The 16,734-nt window shown below is 34.4% G+C and overlaps 1 protein-coding gene across 3 annotated transcripts in view; it reads left to right on the forward strand.

Annotated features, from left to right (window-relative positions):
* Nucleotides 1-16,734, forward strand: part of mtt (mangetout) — a 194,531-nt gene that overhangs the window by 123,376 nt on the left and 54,421 nt on the right. For all 3 annotated transcript variants that reach the window (XM_066289203.1, XM_066289213.1, XM_066289223.1), the window contains one exon: nt 10,607-10,749. In XM_066289203.1, the coding sequence (XP_066145300.1) occupies nt 10,607-10,749 (143 nt within the window). The remainder of the gene's footprint in view (nt 1-10,606; nt 10,750-16,734) is intronic.

Raw genomic sequence — 16,734 nt, forward strand, 5'->3', positions numbered from 1 at the left:
AAATTTCTCTAATTTACAAACCTGCTTCTCTTAAGCCCACAATCCTCTCTCTCTCCCTCTCTCTCCCTCTCTCTCCCTCTCTCTCCCTCTCTCACCCTCTCTCACCCTCTATCTCCCTCTCTCTTTTTCTCAAAGGGACGCAGCTGACAAACGTAACCAAATCTATGCACACCAGGCATAACAGTTGCTTTCTAAGAACAATATTCAATAAAATTGTAACATTCAAGGCTCAACCTACAAAAATGAACTGAAATTTTTACCATAGCGCACAGCAAAAACAACCCTTACTTAACAACAAATAAACTGCACTGATATGGTTGAGTATTGCATTGTTGTATGTTCAAGTCAAAATACATATGAATGTAAAAAATTTCCTAACTTAAAATCATGAATTTTAGGTGTTTACCTTTTCTTGTCATTTAGTATATTCATCAAAGATCTCACCATTCGTTTTTAAATCAACTTGCACTAGAATTTGCGCGAATAATTTTATAACAGTGATGGGCAAAAATTGCTTTGAAACGACCATTAACGTGTCTGAAAAAGAACACGAAATTGCATGTTTTTCGCGTGGTTTCATTTCCAACAGTTGAAAAACATTCTTCAGCCTTAACGGACAAATTCCTTTACTACATTTAAAGCTTAATCCTCGCAAACAATGAAATTTTCGTGTAAATAGTCCTAAAATGAAACATGGCGTGCCAATATCATATCATAGCGTTAAAGTTGGCTGAAATTTAATCGTTTTAACCGTTAATTTTGATTTGGTATCTTAATTCGTACTAAAAAAAACTTTTCACTCCAGTTCTAGATGGTTAATCTTTATCGCTGTTACTGATGTAAATTGTCAACACCTGTAAGCTCTCAGGGAGAGATGACAATATTAAAGGTAACTGAAGGCGAAGCGAAGATGGGTGGGAATAAAAGGTATGAAAACATTGTGTGGTTATACACTAAAGCTTAGGGTCAAGTTATAAATAAATAATCCAACCGATGAGAAGCCTTCGGTCTGGATATATCAAATGTACATTGTATATTGTGAGTCTACCATGTGTCCTTGGATAGGTAAATTACTGTTGTAAAAAGTAAACATTTTTCGATCTAAATTTTAATTTTTTGAGGTTCATCCCTGCCTGGTTAAACATTAATTTCTAACATAATTTCACTTTTAGAAAATCAAGTATGTCTAGGAAATTTTCAAAAAACCGATTTTCCTGTAGATTAAAGATAATTTTATGTATCAGATACGATATAATGTTATTAAGAAAACTTTTTCCAAATCGGGACCTAAGCCCTACCATACACCTAATTTAAAAGTTCTTGGTCAACTTAAATTTTTCACATGTTATCGTATTTCCCAAATCTAAATATTTTATTTTTACCAATTTTTATTTTATTAAAATGATCAATTATTATCTTGAGATAAATTAAAAAAACGTGTAATTTTATATTAAATTTAAGACTCCACCAAATCTCCTCTTAAATTTACACATTTTCCAATACGGTATCAGAATTCTTTTCCCCGTACGTATATTTCTAGGAACCAATCGAAATGCCTCTGTTATAATATTTTTTAATATTTTTGTATCATTTGGAATGTGTTCTTCATAAACTATTTATTTCATTCTTACCCAAATAAAAAAATCCATTAACCTAAGGTCTAGGAATCTCAGCGGCCAAGATGTTCGGTTCGTTCTCCCAAATCATCTCTCACCAAATTGATCATTTAGATAGTTCGTAATCATTTGTGTCGAATAAGCAGAGCAGCGATCATTTTAAAAGAAATGCGTCTGTTGAATCTTTAAAGGAAGTTCGTCAATATATATTTAGAAAATTTGTAAATAAATATACTGATTTAATCTTCTTTCGATGAAGGGAGGTCCAGTGATGCTTGGCTCATTTAATACGGCACATCAAATATTCACATTTTTTAAATATTGTTTTTTTGTAATAATTACATAACAGGGATCCTTGCACTCCAATATCGCCGGTTTTGGGACGACGGGACACCATTTGTGACGAAAGTGCTTTCGACGGAAAAAAATTATTAGTTTATGAAAATTTAAGTTTTTTGAAATTAAATCTCTCAAAGACAAAAGGAACTTCAATCGTCTTACTTCGTTACTTTCCTCCAAAGTGCGAGAAAATTTAGCTTTATGCAGGTAAATATGATTTGCTTTATAAATTCCTTGTAAATGTGTTTTACTTATGTTTGTATGTGCACTTAATTTTTTTAATGATGTTTTAGGATTTACGTCTATTAAATTTAAAGCAATTAAAGTACCTGCCTCAGATTCACAATAGGATTGTGTTTGTCTCTTCTTATAACGAATGTTTCCTGTTGTAAGACATCTCTTGACTAAATACCTTACAGTACTTTTGTTATTGACAAAGTATGGATATTTTTCATTAAATAAAGCAATAACTATATTTATTGATCTGTCGCCGGTTCCATTGCACTGAATGGAGAAACTTTTCTTATAATATTAACATTGTATTCGAAGAATTAGCTTAATTTTAATAAGGTAATGTTCGTGTTTTATATTTGACAGACTCATATTACTTCAGATACGATACAATACAACAAAATGTAGAGTTTTGGTTTTGATTCTAAACAATTTTTTTTAATCAAATTATATAACATCATATGGTTTTTGACAAAGAAAAGACACTTCATAGGATAATAGGTTTTTTGAAAATTTCCGAGATATACCTGATTTTCTAAAAGTAAAGTAGGACTTAGTTTTTAACCAACCCCAAAAAAATTAAGATTTAAATCGAATATTTTTTTACCTTTTACAAGAATCGGTTGACCTGTCCGAGGACACACGATATATCATCAAACTCCACCACTCCCCTGGTTCCTGAAGGAGCTAGCCGATAATTTTTGCCTATGAGGAAAAGGTCAGACCGTACTATCTTTGGAAACACAACGTCGAATAAAATATTTAAATAATGCAATTTGAAAATAAGGTTTTCCTTGTTATTGTTATTCTAGAATCAAGTTCTAACATGTCCCTGCTTTCTATAAATCCAAATTGATCATTTTTGTACCTCCTCGGAAATAAAAAGATTTACCCTATGAGATTTATCTTTTGATATTATTTTTGTCAAGATATCTCATTTCCCTAGAGCAATGTCAGGCCATCTGGGTTAGCCCGGCGGTTCGTGCCTCCGGCCACGATATATGATGCCGGTTTGTACCGTGGAAATATGAACATAATTAACCCAGGACGTATCGAAAACCGGCACCTTTTTTCTTGCTTTGCTATAAAAATAATTTAAATGCCATATAACCCATAAAAAGGAACTGCTACCCCCTGAAGGGTTCCACTAAACGGAAGCTAATTTGGTTTAGTGGATCCTGCCTGACACGGCAAAGCAACTTGCCGCTGAATTCGTGCCGCCGGCGAAGCTGCCGACTTAGCCCAATTTGGTGTAGCCCCGACTTTAATGATCTTTCGTGTGTAACTATCAGAAGACTAATACTACGTGAGAAATGAGTCGTTTCTTCCTTTTCCATATCTGGTTCGGATCGGCTTCAGAATGCGTTTGACGATCAAATTTATTGATAATGTAAATTAAAAGTTGCTGATGGATTCTGAGTCGCGTCTGCAGTTTAATTTGGGGATCCAGTTACTCCGTAACGGTAACGATAACGATTAAAAATCCGATTTTATTTCAATAGGACAAGACGATATCGGATAAAGGGTAAGGGGGCGGTACGAACGGATAATGGACGGGATTCAGGCAGTTGCTCTTCGTTTTTAGGGTCGGCAATTTTCCCGGATATTGGAAATAAATTACGTATTAATTGAATCTATTAGGAAAGGAAATTGATTATAATCTCTGGATTCTTCAGCGCGGACATTTAATCAGGCGTATGAAAGTATGCCCGTAAGGCAGATATTCACCGCCGAGAGCGGCTCATCTCCACAATAATAAACATCCTGAAAACTACACCGCAGAAAGATTATTATCTCATTTTTCAATACGCTAAACAACCCACTCGGAGATATACCGCGGCGGACAGTCTGACTTAAAAAGAAGAAATAACTGTATTCATTAAAATTTTTCAAATGAACATCCTGAACACTCACCGCGAGCTTCTTTTACTTGAACAAGGAAACAACAACTTTAAATAACTTTTCATTTTCAAACTATAGAAACACCCAAAAATCCCAATGGCTCGGTTTTCTAAAGTGGACAGCACACGTTCAGTAGTATTAGAACGTTAGGTTTCCTGTATCTCAGCGTATCAAAAGCTCCAAAAGAGCTTGGTTGACGCTTCGTCTCTGACTACAAAACTACCTTTAACCCCCCTTGACCGGTTGTCGTTCGACAAAAATCACATTTCAATAAGATTTTCGCTGAAAGCGAGGTATGTTATTACGGTACCACCATCTATGCGACACGCCCGAACTTTCTACGACATTTGAGCTTTCACAAACAATCGCGCGGTATTCTAGCACGTTGGCTCAACCTATACGACAAGTTTACACCGATTACGGAGCTTTGCAGGCACTATTATTTAATTAATTAAATTGCGAAATCAAAAATTTGGCCAGGGTATGTACCAGAATGCTCATTGCTTGTGAATGTTTATAACGACAGGATTCATTGGCCGTGAAATATACGATAAAAGTACCGAAACGCTTTAGAGAAATTGATGAAGTGGGCTCGATAAATGAAAGGAGGAGCATAAAATAAGTTTGATATAAATAAAGCAGGAGCGAGACTGCTTGGTGAGCGGAGATAACCGGAATGTTGTTGCGTGCATCCACTTGATTTCAGATGCTCGCAATTTAAAACGGTTATAGAACACCTCGCTAGTCACTTTTTTAACTTAACAGATCGATGAATAGAGGCTTTGTCTATATCAAATTCGGATTTGGCTAAGGTTCCGAAAGATGACGAAATGAAATCAGCTAACGTAATTCGCGCAATATCTTCCCGTGATCTAAGAGACTAATAAATAAAGCTCCTCGTGCAATAACTTTCACCGCTCGTCTAAAACTAATATGATGATGTGAAATTATAAAGGGGAATAAAGTTGAATTAAAATATTCATGAGGGTAAATTCAAGATTTATGGTGCTTTTCCACGTGATGAGTTAAATGCATGAAAGTTCTTTAAAACTTCGTCTTGCACACGTTTACAACACGCGTGGAAGATGTGTCTGAAATTTATTACACCGGGGTAAAGGCATATTTGCACCGCCAAAGCAAACTTATTAAACTACGCAGTTTTACTCTAATAAACAGCTTATTAGACGTACCTTCTTAGCAATTAAGTTGCGAGAAGGTTAATCCGATGCAGGCAGATGGGATTCAAGGAAAATTTTATTAGTTTTGTACGTCTGGATTGGTGAGATTTAACTTGAAAAGAAATCTCAAGCGGAGGAAAATTATTTCTCACAAAGTTCGCAACAATAATTGCAAAAGCATTTTGTGTACATGGAAAAATTATTTATTTGAATAATGAGAAGTTCTGGGCCGTTATGTTCGATAATGTAAAACCCCGACGCTTCCAGACGGCGACGCTCCCACACCGGCTCATTAAAATCCTCTTAACTGTTATTGAATAAATTAGGTTTTTTCCTCGACGCCAGAGGATTTAGAATTTCTCTCCCATGCCAGTACAATTACCATCCTACACGGCAAATAAACTGATTCTAATTTCAGAAAAGTTCAATGAATTTAACACCTACGAAGATTAGCCGAGATGGCCAAATTTCTTGTAAAAAGTTAATCTTCCAAAATAACTCCTTTAGGTCAGACTTCTCTCGGCTTCAATATTATAAATGGAGACGCCCTTGTGTGGGATTTCATAAGGGATCGTCCATGCGTTGATTCTAAATAAAATTGTGAAGCTAAGTTTTTAGATTTTTAAAAGGTTTTTAAGTATATAAATTTACTTTGACGTAATTTTAAGAGAAAAGTTTCAATCGGTAAACACGGAAGCTCATATTTGTATATATGTAAGTTCTTATTCAAAAATACCCAAAAACTCATAATTAATACAATCCAAATGTCAGATAAAAGGTAAAATTTGCTTGAAAATATGTCGAAATTGATATTCGGAATTTTCTGAATTTGGTACGTCAGTGAAAGTGTGAAAAATTTCTGGTCAAGCCACTTTGGGTTAGTTCCGAAATTCCGAAAGTTCATGTTCAGAGCGGCTTCAGTTATAGAAAATTTCTCTAAAGCTTAGACTTAATTTCTTTAAGGGTTTCTGGATAATCATACTTGATATAGCTTAGACCTTTCTAGAGCTTTTAGCAACCATAGTTACCATCCCCTCTACATCTGAATACTACACAAATTTCAAACATGCCATTACTTTATTTCGATTACATCTTTATAATTAATATTAAACTTTGATTAAATAAATCATACCTTTCGATTTATTTGCCCTAGGGCTCGATTACGTAACAAATTGATACGTGTAAACATCTACATGCAGCTGAAAAATCACGAAATATTACTTGTTAAATCAAATCGAATATCGAGGAATAATACAGCGGATGATTTATTGGCAAAAACGAAAATGCCAATTTCTCACCGAAATATTTTATTAAATTTACAAGATATATCGTTTTGTGTATGGAGAGTCCCAGGATCGAAAAACATTAACTTTTCATCAAGAATAGTCTTAACCGTATCCGGAAGCGCTTACAAAATACCAAGGAAATTAAGTCGGATTTATAACTGCATTGAAACACTTAACTCTAGTAACAGGCACAATTATGCAACTCGACGACAAATACCGTATAAAGCTAAGAGTATCATAGACAAGCTAATTGCTTGAGAAAGATGCCGTCGAGCCCAAAAACCTCAAATTAATGTGTTAGTGAAGCTAAAGCTGCAATGTGGTTCATTTGGATTCTCAAACGGGTTTAATGGTTTACTGCGGAAATTTCGTTTACTAAAGAGAATTTCCAACTAACACTTTAGTCCATGAAATGCCGTTTGATTGGACCTGATGGCTTCGGGCCAAATTAAATATTTTATTTGGGGTTAAGTGTGCAATTTAGCCGCAGAATTTACGTTGAAAATGTAATCACGTAAAAGGAAGATAGAAGGTCAAACTACCGGTTAAAGTTCTGAGACTTGAGGCAACTTTCTGGTACTTCTAAAGTGTGGAGGTGCACTTAGAAATGTTTTAGAAACGGTCTAGTCGGGGAAACAAATCCCTTATCAATAATAAGATCTCCAACCTTCATCTCGCTCGTTTTTTTCCTGAGTGATATGAAAAGTCCTGCAGCAAGAAGCTTTCCGTGACACAAAACATTATTAGAAAACCGTTCGAGGATATATCAATGCCGTCGACTGGAACGAAAACAAGGACACCTTTCATGGGATAAGGGTATAAAATATATTAGAGAGGAAATTATTTTATGTTCGACTGACGACCGCAAAATACGATTATGGAAATGCCACACTCGATCGAAGCAACCTTTTGAATTTGAAATTTTGAGATTGTCCTAGGGGAGTTTCTTTATGCTTATTTTAGTCATATAAGTTCCGTAGCGAGTTTTACTACTATATTCAATAGCTTAAATAATATTCGGAATATTGTATCTTTCTGCGAATAATAGGTCTACAAAGGCAAAGAACTATTTAGAATTACTTTCAGAAGCTATCTATAGAAAACGAACGTTTAAACAGATAACAAAGCTAGAATTGCAATAAACATCCGAGAATATTCAGTTCAGACAGATATAACTACATGTATCTCAAAATTATACAATTTTTTTTTAATTTAACTGATTTGAAATAAAGCCATAACACAGACGTTTTAGGTGAACTGATATAATAAATTCCCAAAATACACGGCATATCCACAAGTGTTACTTGAGTAATCGGACAATATATCTGGGCGCCCCAAGTGAGTACGAGACTAATTTCGGTTAAACATGCCATAAGTCGTTGACCTTCGTGTACAATCGACTTAACTGTAACAAAACCCCCGGAAACACAATCACGAAATGAGAACAACAATTTGGGCTCATTAGTGTGATGGTCTAAATACATATTTTCTTTACTCAATCAATACGGAAATTGGAGAACATGGCAAGAGGAGCGGCTCTATTGCGTAAATTTCGATATGGGAGATTACATTGAGGCTCAAGAGACACAACAAACGTAAGGACTGTTGCCAATAAATTGAACCAACCTGGGGTTACAGTACGGCCTGATAATTATTAGGGCTGTGATTTGTAACGAACAATTGCTTTCTACTAACCAGGACAGTTATGTTTCAGGCTTATCCATCATTTCAGAACATGATGCTCACATAGAACATACCCCAAATTAACTTACAAACAGTAATGGCCTCCCGAAAAAATACACATGTCAGGATAGCAAGAATTATGTTTCAAAGCTGTCCATATCATTATTTTGGCATAAAAACGTTTCAGGGAGTCGACATTTGAACTTTAAAGCAATTATTTTGCGAATACTGAAGGAAATCAATTTGAGTATTATGAAACGTAATGTCAGCGGAGTAAATATAGATTCGAATTGAACAATGGCTTAAGAATACTCTTAAAGAAAGCTAAAAAGATCGCTAATAGAATACTCGAACAACAAAAACGTTTCTTTTTTTAATTCATAAGAAATGCGTGTATTGTTAGAAACCAGAAAATTTTATAGATATGTAGGATCGGGTGTTTTTGATACTACTTTAGATATATGATGTTGGTTATATCTTTGTAATGAAATCACAGGTCAGAGAGAAGGTATACAAGCTTTCGTTTATTAATACGGAATATACAGTCTAATGAATGTAATGAGCGCGGACACGACGACTGCGTTAAAATGACCGACCGTATCCCAAAAACAAGGGCAAGAAAAAGAGAGAGCCCTCCATGCCTTGTCCATCCTTAAGTACCAACACCCATGGTGATAAACCATGGGCGTACCTTGACCAGGGTGCCATCTGCACCATTTGCCGCATCAAACCGTGGCGTCTTAAACGGGAATTGGAACTGCAGCTGTGAGACCGACAAGGTCTATTGCGGGCAATTCCAGCACCGACAAAGCTCACTATATGCAGCTCCAATGCCGACCAGGTTTATTGCGGGGATTTCCAACATCGACAAGACATGGCATGGGAAATTCTCATGCTCTAGCCAATGCCTACCAGTGCCGTGCCTCAAGGGGTATTTCTAACTTAAATGTAATTCCTACTGCCTAACCCTTATCGAACTTACACTTAACGCATTTTTACAAAATGACTAGACACGAAACTAAAGCGCAGGGTTAGTTACGTAACCCTACAGATATTTGATGTTTCAGAAGTGAATTCAATATTTTTCATAACGTTGGACACACCGGCCATTACGCATAGGAACGATTCTCGAAATATTAACTACCTACGTATCTCTCGAAACATTTAAAATGAAACTTCCGAGGTCAAGCTCCAGAAAATTTCACCCCGCACGTTTTTGTGGTGCGCCACTAACGGCACAGTTTCTGAAATTCTAACCTGAACTCACATCAAATATCCCGCTCTGGTCTCACTCAAAACCAAATATTTCATCCACAGTGAGATTAAATTTCAGTTCAGCGCAAGAACTTGTTTAAAACTCTCGACCCTCATCCCTCTGAAAAGTGAAGTGATTTATGTAATAAAAAAGTAACAAATATTAAATCAGGGCACAGGCACATTATTCATTTTTATTTTACCTTATTCCAAAAATACTGATCATTAAAATATAACATACCTTGTTTATTCTTCACTTCTACTTCTATTTATTCTTCTTCACTATATTGTAAAAAATCAATAACTGACCATACCTAAAATGATGGAAGCAAATATCCTGTGTCCACATTGTAATGCAATACGACTCAATAACCGACACAAGGGAGTGTCTAAGCTTGCATCATGAAGGTCCTGCCTTGAAATAACCGTCCTTCTCCAAATTGCTCATAAATTCATTAATTTTATTATGCCATCTCTTTTCACCTAATTAATCGGCTCTGTTCTTAATGCACCGGATCTGCACCAGTAATTAATTTCAGCCACACACGATACGCCCTGAAGTATTGCGAGGATACAAAGATAATTTATGCATTATATAGTGCTAATGTAAAGTATCAATCATGGTTAAGTCGGGTTGACGGAAAGATGCATAAATTTTAATAAAGATAAATCGATCATCAATATGTAGACAACATGTGTCTCATATCGGGAAGTAGGTAAAAATTTAACAATGTAAAAACTAAGGTTTTAGACGTTCTTCCGTAATCTGGATCTGTTAAGGATCTAAAAGACTTTGAGAGGCGACAACTTCCCAATTCAAAATCCAAGAAATTTTATAAAGTACATTTCAACTTGGGGCTCAGCACGAGGACTAATTGGCCTTCTGTATGATTCCATGTCAGCGCAAAAAACTGCTATGCCATTTAAACTGGCTGTTACGTTTTGATATATCCGCAAAAAATGGTATGAAAAGTTTAATAGAAGTTGTATCGAAAACATGACGGCTATCCTATCGAGTCATTTCATGAACTAGAAAGTTCTTTTGTACCTTTCATGGAGCAAATCGTTCGTAGAATTTAAATGAATGTCTGAAATGTATGTTTCTTTTCCTTTTCAGGTAGCATAAGCAATATTGATGGGGCGGAGTACCACTGCAACAAGACCCAAGTGAGGAAAGTTATCTCTGGTGTTGTTGGGGCAGCATCAAGTGTAACATCCATCCAAGTAGCCAATCTTTTGAGGCTCTTCAAGATACCTCAGGTAAGTTATTTATTCTATAAATAATCATCCATCATAACAACCTTTCACACAGTTATGTTTCACCCACCTCCAGCTTTCGAGCAAATTGCTGACACGTTGCTATTCGGTTGAAACTGGATTTCTCTGTGTAGGAGTGTCCTTGAACGCATGACATATAATGTGTGATTCACATAGACATATAAAAATAACTAACAGTATATCAAATCTTTTAGCAATACTTTCAATATCGATTTGATTAAATTTCGATAATACTAAACATCGGATTCTTAATCCGAAAGATTTTCCGAAAATATCATTGGAACCACGTTTAATGAATATTTCAAAAAGCGCCTAATTACCGGCATGAAAGTTTCGACTCCGGAATTGTAGACGAAGTAATAATATCCCATTTCGCACGTGGAACATGTTATGGAGCGTGAAATTGAGAATTTCGTGTTAAGTGGAAATTACGAAATTTATATTCGCATGGCGCATTTTGAATACGCCAATAACAATTGGAATAATGTGATTATCCAATTAAAATTTGGTCGGGTCTCGTAATTAGATTGAGTCTCTTTGAGAGTTGATTAATGTAATTAAGCATTCTATGAGTTAGTTAGTTAGAAAAGTGTCTAGGTCAAATTAGTTCTATACCTTCATTTATAAGTAAAATGTCAGTATGAAGAACCTACTAAAAAATATTAAAAAGATGCAATTTTAAAATGTTCTTGAGAAGCTTGTCCCTAAATAAAAGTTATGTTGGGGATGAGAAGAAGGTCTTAAATACTGCAAGAAATGAAAGTGAAGCACGTTGTAAAGTAACAAAACTCCTTTACATTTTCTTCATTGGGGTCGCTGGTAAACCGTCGCGAGCAATCGAAGTACAGGGTTATGTAAAATTAATGCATAAAACTCATGTTTCCTATGCTAAAAGGAAAAGCTTGAATAGATAAAAAATGTTAAATGTTCTATGATGCGTTCAAGGCAAAGAAACCAATTATCTTGTAGACAAACATTTGACCAGTCAGTTCTATTCATCCCTTATCCTATAGCTTTTTTATATTTTCTCCAAGACCAGCCTACGTAGCTTTAGAACTTTCCAAAGATAGATATAATTATTAAACTCCATGATGTAGGTTGGGAAAGATACGGTACTCAGCGTAATAAAAATATTACGGATGTATTGAAAAAATTGTAACTTTATTCTTAAATTTTTACACTTACATAAAATATGAATTTTCATGCTCTTATTCTGCACAACACTTCATGACAACAGCAAAACTAATCACTGTTTTAAATTTATCTTCACCTACATCGCGCTCACTACTCATATACGACTCTACATGGTCAAAACAAATACTGGATATTTCAAAATATTCTCTTAAAACTTTTTTGTGCCACATGAAACGTATCAAAACAAATTATATTTGTAGTAAGAAGTTTTTTATTGATAAAATAAAGAACTTCATTTTGTTAAAACTTGATTTGACCAGTTGTGGCAATCTTATTTAAAATTGTGCATGTTTTAAATTAAAAGACGATGGTTGTTCAATGCAATTTGAATTCGTGATTTATTAATTTGGTACAAAAATTAATTTTTAATAACGAGTATGAACCCCTCTTGGTGTTAAAAAGGCTTGACATCGCGATGGCATTGATTCAATTAAGTTATCAAAGACATTATGGAGAATTCCATTCCATTCTTAGATTAGGGCATTTCGAAGATCTGGAATAGTTCGAGGTGGCAAGTTTCTGTTCACAATACGCCTTCCCAAAGTATCTTAAAGATGCTTAATTGGATTTCCATATGGAGAACTGGCAGATCATACCATTCTTTCAATATTAATTTCATTCAACCATTGGTTTACGATGTTAGTGCAATGTGGACGAGCATTGTCGTCCATAAATATGAATTTATTACTTATTGCTCCAGCATACGACATTATAATGGATTGAAGAATTTCATTAGGGTCCCTGTTGTCGTTTAAAGGGCCATCCTCGTTGAAATAAAGATTTGTGTGCCCGCCAAAACTAATACCAACCCATAATATGGTATCGCCACCTTCAAATTGGGGTCTCTTTGATAAACTGATTATTGTTTCGTATTTCTCGTTGATGCCAAATCAGAACACGTCGATTATCAGGTTCTAAATTGAAACTAAACTCGTCACTGAAAAGTTCCCGACCCCAGTCATTATGGGTCAAATTTCGATCAAGCTAAGCCCATGCTCCTCTCGCTCTTTTATGTCCCACAGTCAGTGGAATATACACCATTGGTTTTCGCGGATAAAATCCGACATTATGGAGTCTATTTCTTATGGATTGAGTGGACACAAGCCTGCTTCTCGCGAGTAATTGGAGAAATCGGTCTTTCCTGAGCGTTGTTGTTGATTGTCAACCTTGTCCTGGTCTTCTTCTAATATTTCCTGTTTTAAGTAATCGATTCCACAATCTTGAAATTAGACTTTGACTGACATTAAAAACTTGAGCAACATGCGTCCGTGTTCGCCCAGCTTCGATTTGTTTTATGGTTCGCCAATCCTTTCAAATCATGTTGCTCGTTCATTGTAGAAATAATAAAATGAAAAAATTGCACACCTCGTATTTCTTAGTACAAAAATTCGACTGATACATAAGTAGCACTCAAATGCGATTTTATACTCTTTGTGAGAATTCAAGGTAAAAGCTGTAAAATCGACAGAGACCTGCCGTATGCATTATTTTCCTATTTAGTCCCGTAAAATTTTTATTATCCTAAAGTCAATTGGCGGATAAAATTTAATAAAAAATTATATTCTTAAATAACATAATATCCCCTAATTGTTTTGAGTAGTGCACTTTAAATCCAACTAACGCTTCCATTACGCATTACGCAACCTTCACAGACAAGAGGGTCTTTGACTGATCCACACATCCCTTGATTCATCCCCCCGAGATTTGTGAATGGAGACTTCTGACCTAAATTCGATTTAACATGTTGATCTGCAAACATACATCACAATGGATAGTCGGCTCTCAGAAATTGAGCAAACACATTGTCTGTTTCCCTGAACTTGACCGAGTTCAGTTTCCGTAAGCACACTACTGTTTGTAGCCATTAAATTAACTGTAAACATAGCAAAATGAAGAATTTAGTATAACTTAATGTTATTCTAAACTGAAAGAATAACAAGACATACAGTGAAAGAGGACCAGAAAAAGGGATAAATAACACTACGAATTAAGAAATATTGCTCTTTTTGAATATTATTTTGTCACTTTCGAATCTTGAATTAAAGTTCAAGACAAATTCGTGAATTATTAAAAACAGGAGTATTTTCCTTTATTTTAAATTTTGAGAAATTTTAAGTGACACATTGTTTATTCGATGCTAGCGGGTAATTTTGAGTATACAGGGTATTTCTTAATGGATGGTGAAAACTGAAATGGGTGTTAAATTGTTTCCATTTTGATATGCAGGGTGTTGAAGTTTTTTTTAAATTAATTTCTCTATTATTATTAAAGATAATTAGTTCAGAATTAATAGTAATAATCATTTTAGCATTACGAACAAACTGAAATAACAATTGTTTAAAATACTCTACATGACGTTATGGTTTTCGTAATCGCTCTCAATATTTTACATCAATTTTTTATACAGTTTTTAGATTTTAATTATTAATTTCATATAATATCTCCTATGTCTTTTAGTAAGTTGCTTGCCTCTTCAGTTTTTTTTTAATTAAGAACGATAATTTAAGAGATATTAAGTTAGTCAATTGTTGAAAAATTGTAAATGCTTGTCCAATTGTTAGAAATACACCCGGAATTTTTCCCAGACTAAATCGGTCCATAAGAAGAAGGGTAGAATCTTCGATTTTGGTGGAAGAAGGGCATTTTCAGTAATTATTTTAATTATAATCTATATTAGTAATTTTAATTGTTACAAATATCTCTTAAACTATTTTTCATCATAAAAAACTGAGGAAAAAAAAGTTAATAAAAGACATAAGGAATTAAATGAATAAAATCTAAAAATTTCATGGAAAAAGTTGTGATGTAACATATTGAGAGTGACTATGAAAACAATTACGCTCTGTAGAGCACTTTCAATAATTGTTATTTCAGTTTGTTCATAATGCTAAAATGAATGTTATTACCAATTTTGAGTTAATTAGTTTCATAATTAACAGGAAAAATTAATGAAAATTGAAAAAAAAATTAAACTTCAACACCCTTTAATAACAACGGAAGCAATTTAAGACGTGCCTTTATTTGAAGTTATTTTCTTAAAATAAGCTACTAATTCACCCAGTTCATTTTAACATGCACTAAGAAACACCCCATAGACCAGAGAAATTTTAGCATCTAATGGTATGTGTCAGAATACAAACTCTTACAATTTGACACTGGTCCAAACACGCATACAATTTACGGAGAACTACCGTTTCTTCTTTGGATTGTCTACATGGTCCTTTTGGTAATAAATGAGAACAACTGCTTTATGTTCCATTAAAATTCTAAATGGAAAGGTGCTTGTTGCTGAGGACGATAAATATAATAATGTAAGCATCATTCAATAAACAATTTTAGGGTTGAAATACTGTCGTTTAACAAAGAAATTTAATAATCTTCTCGCCTTCCGAATCGAGCTAATTATATTAGCAAATTTGAGCAAACTTTATCGTGTCTCATAATAAATTGAATCTCTCCCAACTTTGCCTATAAATCATTGTTAATTAAATAAACTTGAAACTTCCAAATTAAAACGTATAATTATTTGACACTGAGAAAAACTTGTCTATAAGGAAAGACGAACAGTCGCTGTTAAGATTTAAAGCCCGGGAACTCCTCTGATTAATGAATTTTCAGATTTTCACTGCGAACAGGCAACGTGGTGATAACGAGCGTTATGCAGTAAAAGGAAAGCTTGTTATTTGCGAGAAGCCCATTATTAACTTATAAAGTAAACATTTTCTACTCTTGAATATCTCAGCGAATGCATTTACCCCTCGGTCGTAAAACCCAAATGGCCCTCATATATTACAATATCTCTATTGCCGTGGTATTTACAAAATAAACAGGGCTGGGTCTGGATATAATAGTGGAAGCAATTACATCCACGCGAAATTGATTTATCGATAAGGTTTTGCCCAATTTGCCGATTATGTATATGTACAAATCGTTCAATTAGTAGAAGGCCCTATGGAAATTCACCTTTATACGTGAAATGGATGTCTATTGAATTTAATATATTTGCTTGCTGATTTCGTTGCAATATGAATGTAAAACCACATTATTAATAAGCATAAATTGCATATGACGTTTTAACAAAACTCACATATAATAATTATGTGACGGTGAATAATTTAAATCAACAACCAAAATATTAACTTGATGACTCCAAATATTAGCACAACTCAATTCCACAGCTCTATTGACTTTTGTTTCGTTATAAAATTCATTCAATGATAAATGACATACATTTCGGGATTCTCTATTTGGAATCCATAATGTGATATTAATTAGTGAAATGATGAATAATAATGAAGTGAATATAAACAATTTGAAAATTTATATATGAGGAAATCGCAAAATACACTATTGAACTATCAAGACTAAACTAACAATAATTTCACATTACACCCCGGCTTAAATTTTAATCAACGTATAATTACTAAAATAGTAAGAACCGTTCCTCGATCTCGAGTAAGAAAATCAGAACCAACCACATTTTTTCACATTCAGTTGAGGTAATCTCTTTTGGTAAGCGAACAGTAATACTTACTTACCAATGCCAAAGTGTGATCTTTCTATGCTCTCACGTTTCATCAGCATTGAACTCTATAATTTTTCTTAATCTTAAAACTAAGAACTTCCATTGACTTCAGTGATCTCCATACTGAATTACACACTCATGTTGAGAGACTTAAACTTGCCTATTTGTGTAGCGACGTGTGATGAATGTCAAAAAGCAGGAAAATGACCTGGCCAGGGACTCAATGTCCACTGATACAGTGTGGATCG

This window comes from Euwallacea fornicatus, chromosome 1 (genome assembly GCF_040115645.1).
Source record: "Euwallacea fornicatus isolate EFF26 chromosome 1, ASM4011564v1, whole genome shotgun sequence".
NCBI lineage: Eukaryota > Metazoa > Arthropoda > Insecta > Coleoptera > Curculionidae > Euwallacea > Euwallacea fornicatus.